The following is a 10,352-nucleotide window of genomic DNA, read 5'->3' as shown; positions in this document are numbered from 1 at the left end:
TGAAAGTTCCCACTAGGTTGATTTTACTTCCCATGCAGCCATTCTGGGATTTAAGCTCCTCTGGTTTTCCCTTTCTCTACCAAGCCAAACCAACTGCTTCTTCCCAAGCTACTCAAGAATACCAGGACATCTGAAATGAGAAAGCCCTTAAGGGTCATCCAGCTCAACCCTCTTTTTTTAATGAAGAAACTATCAGACAGATGAAATGACTTGCCCAAGTACATATAACTAGCTCCCTAACTATCCTTGGCATCTTGCCTGAACTGAAGAGAACAAAGCTTCTACTTGTGAACTGAGGACACATCAATTCTTGTCAATGGAATACAATATATAGTTTAAGAAATACCTTGAGCTACATATTGCCCTTACCTGACACAGAAACATATCTATATCTATATCTATCTATATATATATATATAAAAACTTTTCCCTATTATTCAAGCATATACCTTGATAACCTCCTCCCCCTCCAAAAAAACAAAAACTAGGCACAGGTTCAAAAAGCATTTATTAATCATTTACTTCTACTATTTCTGCACAGATGTCAGGCACCATACAAAAAGAATGGTTAGTCAAAAGTATAGTAACCACTATTAAAATTAGATTGTTGCAAAGCATTAACTCCCCTCCCCCATCACCATTTCCGAGCCATGATTCCCTCAACTGGGAATACTAACAATTGCATTGCCTACACAACAAGATTTCAAAACAAGTGCCACATAAATGTGAATGCTATTAACAGTCAGCTCATCCATGTCAATGTACATCACTGATGTACATATATAAAATGCAGATTAATCTAACCAGAAGGGTGTTATGACCTCCACCCAATATAAAAGCAGGATTGGGATGGGTGTGGAGAAGTAAAGCATAAACCCCAGTATAGTCCTTGTACCCAGCCAAAGTTGAGTAAAAAGTTTATAATAGATAAGCTTTCCTGTCCTGGGTAGAACAAGGCAGTTTCCCTGCTGTACAGCTGGATTGGAACTTATGATATTGGGAAATATAGCTAACCATGACATTCAGAAGAGGATTTAGACCCTGAAGATGATTAACCTGTTCCCTGAATATTTCCACTTAGGATCAAAGGTTTTCTCTATTATATTTGAAGCATTTAAGACATGACAAGTGAGATACAGGTGAAATCAGGGTGGCGAAGGTTTGGAAGAGGCAGGAGTAAATGAGTGTTCATTCTGATTTTTTTTGTGTCAATATTTATTTGAAACAATCTTGTGGAAAGGTAAGTTAACTGTAGTCTGCTAAAGAACAAAGGAAAAAGAGGTACAGAATTACGGCAGTCAGCAGATCCTAAAGAGATTGAATATGATGCCTTTCCTTTACATTTCTTTTTCTGGGGTATCTTAAGAAAAATCAGTCTTTAAGTAAGATGGGGAGAAGTAAAAGTTATTAAATGGCAACAGGTAGAAATCTGAAAAGGGCCAATGCAAATTCCACAGGTCAAACAATTCTCACAGGCCTAATACTGGGAGGGGGACGGGACTATTGGCAAACAGACTTAAGACAAATGCAGACCTGCATTTGTATGAGTTTCTTCACCGGGAATTCCCTATATTAGTAAGAACAAGAGGTCCAGCCCCCATCCTTATCCTATTGGCCAAACTACAGTACAACTACTTTCAAATGATTCAGGGGCCTACCTATACAACACTCATTAAAGACAGCGTGACCCTTTCTAGCGAATCACAAAGTTGGAAGGGGTTATCCAGTTGAATTCTCTCCAGGGGAACTAGAAAATAAATGTTAAAGGCAGATCTACAGTTATCAAGTCATAAATTCGGAGGTCCCAAGTTTAAAGTTGCACCAGTGACACTTCTAAAACCCCTGAGATTTGTGAAGTTGCTACTAATGTAATAGAAGATGCTTCTAATGTAACAGCCTTCCCCTAGCAGGAGGAGGATGGGTCAACACTGAAATGAGGTTTTCCTTAAGAAAGCCCAATGAATTCCAGTGCATTCTCCCTCTATGAAAAAGCTTAGCAACAGCAAAAGAGCAGACTAAGGATTACTTGAGGATTGGCTGGCATCTTCTCCTTTAGTACCTATAACCTTAGTGCCTGCCTCACTGTACCCAAGGCAATGCTAAGCATAGTGGAAGCTCAATAAATATTGGATTGACTTTAGCTATCTGTACATAATACATTTCCATGCCTGTAAATGGCATGAAGCTGTTAGGCTTTAAACATCAAGGACACTAGAAACCACTCTGCAAAGTAAGCGAGACATCAAAAGTCGGTAATGTAGGGGACCCCTGAGAAAAGGCCAATAGATTAACATGTGCTACTTAAGTGTTCGGAGAAATTACTCTTCTTCCTCCCCTTACAGTGCCCACAATGCACATTTTCTAAAGGCTCTGGGGACTATTAACTTCCAAAGCAACATGTTTAGAGCAACTGGCTTTTTTGGACTATTTATTTAAAAAGCATGAGCCAAAGGGAAAGATACAAGCTAAGGAACGCTTATGTTAAATAGTCTTTTCTTTCAAGTGACTATCCCTGTACTAGAAGTAACAAGGTATTCATAAGCACCTGAGTTCTGTCAGCTGGTTCTGTTCCACCAAGAGTAACTCAAAGAATCCCAAATGGCTATATCAGCAACATTATTATGCGAAAACCCATCTAGACAGGGCTATTTTAAGGATGCCCATTACTTCCCAATGCTTCACTGATGTTTACAATAATAAAGCCCTAGAGAATGCTACATAGAACTATATACAATTGTTAACTCCTTTCTTTAAGGAATTTTCTTCAGCACTAAAACCATTTAGGAAGCAGTGTAGCATTCTCCAGCTTACCAACTAAAAGGCACAAAAAAAGCTGTACTCACTAAATGAGTTAGTATGAAATAAGAGATAAGAATATTCACTCTTAGGATGAGCTTTCAGTCTGTATGAAGCTAGATTCTCTAGGCTCCAAAAAGATTGAAGTACCATACCAAATACTATACAGAAATAATTTAAAATATTTATACAAGAATGTAATTGCAGCATGGCTAAAGCTTCACATTCTACAGTAAGGGCAATTGAACTGCCAACCTAGCTATCGAATATGAGCTTATTTCTTTTATCCTATCCATTTATACGGTAGTTTTCATGTATTTCTGGATGGATGTCACACACAAAAGCCAACAGGTTTTCCAGGACTTCCTCCCTGTTCTTCTCGAAGTGATTCTGGAGGACAGTCATCTTCTCCAAAGTTTCCTTCTCTATTTCAGAGCTGCAACTGCCATGGCTACCAAGAGCCTAGTGGGGAGGGACAGAGAACAAATGTCAAGATTATAGGAAAAGTATCTAAAAAGTATGTTGCTTAGTCTAAAGAGAAACCCAATTTCACCAATAATATAAATAATTCAGCAATAAGCATTTTTAACAAACGCTTTCCTTCTACAAACAGTAATGCTTCCAGCTTAATACCTTAGTATCAGATACCAGGGGAGCTTGGGATGTCTAAAATACGAATGCACCAAAAAATACACATAGCAATGATAAACCTGTATGGTAAGAGGTTTCAGTTTCTACAGTTAAGCCTTCTTATTCTACATGAAAATATTCAAGAAATAATAAAAAGATGTGACTATCTTTCCAGTTACACACCTCAATCCAGCCAATGACAAAAAGATCCCTCTCACTTTGTGACAATTTCAAAACATCATCCTAATAAGTAAGGTCCCAGATATAAATCATAATCCTAGCAACATCAATTACGCATCAACTTTATATGAACTTAATGACCAACTTCTGGGGGACAAGAATGATTCCTATATAGGACAACCATGCTTCCGACAGCTTGATATACTCAATGTTAAATGAAAGAATAAAAATGTCCATGAACATAGTATGGGGATGCTAATTAGGCTGATAGTTTACAACACTGTTAAGGGTACATATTTTCCACACAAGAAAAAATCCTAAGTTCAACCATACCAATAACGCCAGCAATACCAAAATATATATTAGTCACAAGGCCAAGTGGTGTGGGAGTTGGAGGACTGATGGATCACAGACTTATCACGTGTCCTACAGAAAAGGTATCAGCAATAAAGCCTTCATGTAACTAAGGAAAACATTCCAGAATCCAATATTATAGTATCTTGAATCTGAAGTGAAAAAAAGTCATGCTTTCAAATTTTAGTGCCAACACTTTTAAAAGGAGGGAATTCTTTTAAGTTTGTGAGTAGTATAAAGCATTTTTCATTCATACACTTCATAAATCTTCATCTTTAACCTGTTCAGTTCCAGTGATGTTATCACCTCCCGAACTAAGCTTGCATATGGTTATGGCTTAAAACAATGGATTCTGAAGCTGACTAAGCTCAGCTAACTTTCACTGGTGTGTCCACCAGGCAGAGGCAAGCATCCTTCCAAACGGAAGGACATTAGTATGGTCTCCACATCAGATGGCTAAGGGAGCAAGATCAACAACAAATGAGAACCAACCGCAGCTTCTTTGGCTTTAAACTCTTTCTCCCTCTGCAGTCGGTACTGCTCAATCTCAGCCTGAGCTTCTTCTTTTGCTTGCTTCAGCCTCCGGTTCTTTCCTGTTTTCAAAGGGAAGAGTTGCATCAGAAAGACATTATAAGATAGAAAGGAGATTTTGAAATATTTTGTTGATTTTTATCAGGAAGCAAAAAGTGCAAGGATAAGACCCTGGGGTATGAAAGGACCAAAGGGAAGAATCAGAGATTCAGTGCTGCAAGAAACCTCGGAAGTCTTCAAGTCCAGCTCTACCCAGGAAAAACAATGCTAGTATCTGAGGCAGTACCTGAACTGAGATCTTCCTGACTCCAATTCTAATCTCTTATCTACTCTAACATGCTGCCTCTCAGGGAGATGAAAAACATACAATTAGAGCCTGGCCTGGCTGATCTTTCAAGGGGACAGACATTAGGTTACATTCCTAGGAAAGGTTATGTACCTAACCCTTTCAGAAAGGTCACCAGCACTTCTTCTCCAACTCTATCATCCAACCATTCTATCACCAAGAATGATTACATCAGACTTAATTTCATAAGTTGGGTACTTGCCTTCCAAAGGTCTTTTCCAAACCACACCGAAGATGAGGCAATCAACATGATTATCTGCACTAATTCTATTCAATTTTTCAATAGGTGGAGAACTACATTAAATCATTACCAACTGCTAGTATGGCATAAACTAAGAAGATATCAATATTGTCTACAGGAACACATCCCCAAATTAATCTCCAGATACATCTAGAAAAATCAAATGATTACAAAGAAAAACAATTTTCCTTAGGCCTAACTTTCTATTATGAGAAGCCTATGTGGAACAGCACTTATTTTCAAGCCTGAAATAAACCCTAAGGTAATACTGGAGCTAGAAGTAAAAAGAAGAGAGAAAGTCTTGGCCTGTAACCATTTTCCAGAAGCAATAAAAGAGCCCAAGAGGTAAAATACTGTTTTTTTCTTAACCTGTGTTTTTATATTGTTTTATTCAATGACACTAAGTTGTCAGCTGGGAACCAGGAAATCAAGCTCAAGGTGGGAACCAGGGCTTGAACTCGGCAAAGCATCATTGATCTCCTGTCTCTGAAGACCACAGTTGTCCTTTCCCTTGGGAGTCCTTGAGTCTCTTCTAACCTTTACCAACCTGTCTCTCCTTTATTTCTGGGGTCCCTATATGTTTCAGACACTAACACAGTTACTGTTTCTCTCTCATCTTTCTGTGTTTCTTTGCCCATTGTTTTTCTTTGGCACAATTCTTTTGTCTCCAAGTTTTCACTTCTTTGTTTCCTGGTTTGCTTTTTAACTTGTGGTGGGCCCTCCTCAACTGCCTTAGCTTTTCAGTCCCTAGCTCCTTCCAGTTTATCTATGAAATTCTCAAGTCTTCTCCCTTTGCCTATCTCTAGGTATCACAAAACAACAACAAAAACCTCAGCCCCTCCTCCTCAGTTGATTTCCCCACTTCAGTTACTGGCACGATCATTCTCTTCTTAGTCATTCTGGCTTAAAACCTTAAGTCATTATAGCCTTTCTCCCTTAACAGGCCACACCCATCTGGTCACTCAAGTTCTGTCTATTCCACTTCATCAATGCCTCTTCTCACTATCCCTTCCTCTCCATTCCCAACAGAGTTCAGGCCCTCATTATCCATCATATAGGTCATCATAAACATCTTTTTTAAATGGCTTTCTCATCCTCAATCCATCCCAATACTGCTGCCAGAGTAATATGCCTAAAGTACAGATTTAAGCACCCCAACTCCAACTCAAACTTCTGAATGGATTCCACTCTCAAAGTTACCAAATACAAATCCCTTTAGCCCAGTAACAATGCCTCCCACAATCTAGCCCCAATCTACATTTCCATTTGAGCCCAATGGACTATATATACACTGGTCTCTGAAACAGGCCTGAGCCAATTCCTTAATGTCCCCATTTCCTAATCATGAAAATCCTCCACAGGCCAGCTTAAATACTATCTCTTACCTCTTGCTCTGGAATAGCAATCTTTAATTTATCCCTCTGTACCTTTCCAATGGGCAGCTAGGTGTCAAAACAAAAAGACTTTTTTCCTGAGTTTAAATCTAGCTTCAGACACTTACTAGTTGTGTGATCCTGGGCAAATCACTTAAGCCTATTTGCCTGAGTTTCCTCATCTGTCAAATGAACTGGCGAAGGAAATGGCAAATCACTTCAGTATCTTTGCCAAGAAAAACCCAAGTGGGGCCATGAAGTTGGACATGACTGAGCAATAACAACACCTTTCTGATGCTCTGATGCACTAATGAACTCACGCTCCACTTTTATTAGTTATTTGAATTTCTTACCTCTTCCATTAAAAATCCATAAGATCTTTGGGAAAAGTTGCCATTCTTTTTCAGTATATCAGAAAGCCTCTGTGGACCCTCAGCGTGTTTACTGAATGGGTAAAGTTCAGGGGCTAAGATGAAAAGAAATCTCAGCACTCCACAATGACCAAACACCAGCAAAGGGACAACAATTAGCAGGTATTTAGTTTTCAACCCATAGCTAAACGATCCAGTAATTCTAGGATTGAGTGTGGAGAGTGATTTTAGGCCTAAAGCTGGGGTGGAGAACCTGCAGTCAGTCTCAAGGCCACATGTGGCCCTCTAGGTCCTCAAGTTCCGCCCTTTGACTGAATCCAAACTTCACAGAACAAATCCCCTTAATAAAAGGATTTGTTCTGTAAAACTTGGACTCAGTCAAAAGGCCACACCCAAAGCCTAGAAGGCCACAGGTGGCCTCAAGGCTGCAGGTTTCCCATCCCTGGTCTAAAGAATGAGTTAGGGAGCAAATCTGCCCTCTAACAACTATTCCTCCTTTATATTATTCCACCATTGCACACTCCCAAGCAATTCTGAACTACAAGTAGTTAGGGACCAGAAACCAGAATTCTACCATTCAACAATGGGTAGAACAGTGGTAATTGTTTCTGCTTAAAGTCAAGCACAAAGACTCCATGATTTAATTCAGACTTCTGGATTCTTCCTCTCCCAAAATTATTCAAAGAAAATTAAAGATAATTACATAGAGTTTTAAAGTTTGGAAAGCACTTTTCCTACTTTTGAGTCTTTCAAAAACTCTGGGTACCACTGACATTATAATCCTTATACTTTACTGAAGGGGAAGCATAGGCTCAGAATGGTTAAATAATTTGAACATGATCACACAGATAAATAAGTGTTCCTGGAAGGATTTGAACCCAGGTCTTCCTGAAAGTCCTCAAAATCCAACACTATTTGACACCATGCCTTTAAAAAGAGCCCATTTGCTTGTAAGCATGCTGAAATCTCTGGTCTATGCACCTTTCCATTAGCTGTCCCCCAACTCCTAGAATGCACTCAGTCCCCGATTTAAATCAGAAAGCTCTAGCATCACCTTCTACAGAAAGCCTTTTCTGGTCCTCCCAGATGTTAATGCTCAAAATCCTCAAAACTATCTTGTATTTACTCTGCATGTATTCTGTATATAGTTATACATATATGTCTCCTCCCATTAGAATGTAAGCTCCATTAGGGCAGAGATTTTTTCACTTTTATCTTTGCATGCTCAGAACTCATCGTACAATAAGTGTTTCATAAGTGACTGGCTTACTATGTTCAAGACCCTCTGAAATACAAAGATTAAAATCTTTACCCTAAAAGACCTTACAAGCTAAAAGGGGAGTAGTATATACACACTTAAGTAGAATAGAAGGTAGAATGGTAATAAAGCCAAAGCAGAAATCCAAAATGTCACAGAAAAAAAAGTGAGCCGAGGTAGACAAGGCTTCAGGAAGGGTCAAAGACTACATTCCAGGGACCCCCCGGGAGGGGTGAGGGAGGAGTGGGCAGGACCGACAGTGGGGAAAAGTAAGTGGTTTCTCGGGTTAAGAAAGCAAGAACGTCCAGTGCCTGAAGGAGGAAAGTTTGAAATGAACCTGGAGAGGTGGAGAGAAGTTGAATTTACTTCCGCGAAGGCACCCAGCTTCCCAGTATAGAGGTCCCTCCCTAAGCCAGTTTCTCGGCTCTTCTCCCCCTCCACGGATCAGCCTTCACCTCGGACCCGCCCTACCCCGTTCCCAGGCCAGCCAAAGGGCGATAATGACGGGCAAGGGAGTGGGGGGAGGTTATCACTCCACAAGACCTGGGGGCGAAAAGGGGCCTTCGCTGCAGCTCTGACCCCAAGCTCCCCCATATCCCTCCAGCCTCGAGCCCCCCGATCCAAGTCGCCCCAAGACCTCCCCACACACCGACCCTGAGCCACAACGAACTCCGATCGGGAATTAACTTAATTCCTACCCAATCCTCCCCGTCACCCCTCAGGCCCCACAATCCCCCGCGCCCCAGGTGCCGCCGGCGCCGCCGCTCACGTTTGCGGGCCTCAGAAACCTTCTCGGCGGCGCGCTTCTCCGCCTGCAGCAGCTGCTGGATACCCTGAGACTGGCTGGCCATGGCGACTCCAACAACGCTAGGCCTCGACAGGTCCCAAACCTTCTTCCTTCACTCCTTCTTCACCAAAAGTCAGCTGACCTGCCCCGCCCCACGGTCAGGCCACGTGAGTGCCAGCGATGACGCGCCGTGCGTCCAGCGATCACGCCCCGCCCATTCTCAGCTAGGGTCAAATGATTGGCTGTTGGGTCGGGGAAGAAAAAAGATCCCTCCTCTCTCCCCCCCTCCCGGCCTTGGGCTCTTCTGGACATGCGCAAGAACTTCTCTTCCTCTCTGACATACCCCGCCCCCATCTCCCTTGACAACCTTGGAGAGGTTCCCTGGTGGAATCACAACCCGCAGGAGCTGGGAGGGGACTCTGGAGTCCTAAACCAACCCAGCCCTTAAAAAAAAAAAATTTATTCATGCCTTTTGTCTCTACATCAGTCATTTTTTCCTATCTTTGAAATTATTATTATCTTTTGATTTTGCATTACTGATCTTCGTTTGTGAATCATTTTTTCCTTCCTTACTACCCTAGCCAGTGAACCACCCCTTGTAACAATTTTTTTTAAAGAGAGGGGAAAAAAGCAATTCACAAGCAATAGAATCTGACAGTATATATAATCCTTTGTAAGAAAGAATTTAAAAGGGGGGAGGGGCAGTTAACAATGTATCTAATGTTCCTCATATAATCCTTCACCTCTGCAAAGAAGGGAAGGGTTCATGGCAGTACTGGTGGGGGGACTTAGAACAAAGAAAAATAATTAAGGAAAAATATCCAGTAGATATAGAAGTGATCACATCTGATAACGTACTACACAACAGTCTACCCTCTGCCTTGAAGAGGGTAATATTCTCTATCCTTCATTATCCAGTCACCTTTTAGAAATGAGGAAGGGAATAGGTTCATGGATTTAGAGCTGGAAGGCCTTAAGTTCCCAAGCTCCAGTGCTCTCCCCAATGCTCCCAAATTACTTGGTACTTCTTTATCGGTGTTCATGTTATGTGTTAACACGTGGCATATGTTGCATCCCAGTTCCCATGTTCTTTGCCTTGCAACACTATTGAGGCACATAGAGAAGTAACTTGCCCAAGGTCCTCAAGCATTATCAGAAGAACCGGGACTAAAACTCAGATTTCCTAACTCTGAGTCCAGTGTTCTTTTCACTTCACTCAGAGTGCTAAAGCATTTCCCTAAATACCCTGGTTCCCTTAGTGCATGTATCATGAGTCAATTTCCAAAGATTTCATTTACTCAAATACAATCCTGACGATGTCATTCCCCTCTTCAAAAACTTTGAGAATCCCCCATTGCTTTCAAGATGAAACATGAATTCTTTAGCTTGGCATTTAAGATCCTCGACTGTCAATCAGTCAACAAGACTTTATTAGGTACATACTGTGGTCCAGGCACTGTGCTAGGTGCTGGGGACACAAAAGTA

At 41.1% G+C, this 10,352-nt stretch overlaps 1 protein-coding gene across 1 annotated transcript; it reads right to left on the bottom strand.

Moving 5' to 3' along the window:
• Positions 1-490: 490 nt before the first annotated feature.
• LOC114047088 (V-type proton ATPase subunit G 1) lies at positions 491-9,019 on the bottom strand. Its single transcript, XM_027867800.1, has 3 exons — positions 8,850-9,019; positions 4,453-4,553; positions 491-3,258 (listed from the first exon to the last, which is right to left on the bottom strand). The coding sequence occupies exons 1-3, from the start codon at positions 8,929-8,931 to the stop codon at positions 3,085-3,087; spliced, it is 357 nt and encodes a 118-aa protein (XP_027723601.1). The 5' UTR covers positions 8,932-9,019; the 3' UTR covers positions 491-3,084.
• Between the last annotated feature and the right edge of the window lie 1,333 nt (positions 9,020-10,352).

This window comes from Vombatus ursinus, unplaced genomic scaffold (genome assembly GCF_900497805.2).
Source record: "Vombatus ursinus unplaced genomic scaffold, bare-nosed wombat genome assembly UNPS02014786.1, whole genome shotgun sequence".
NCBI lineage: Eukaryota > Metazoa > Chordata > Mammalia > Diprotodontia > Vombatidae > Vombatus > Vombatus ursinus.
This window is presented reverse-complemented; position numbering and strand designations above follow the sequence as displayed.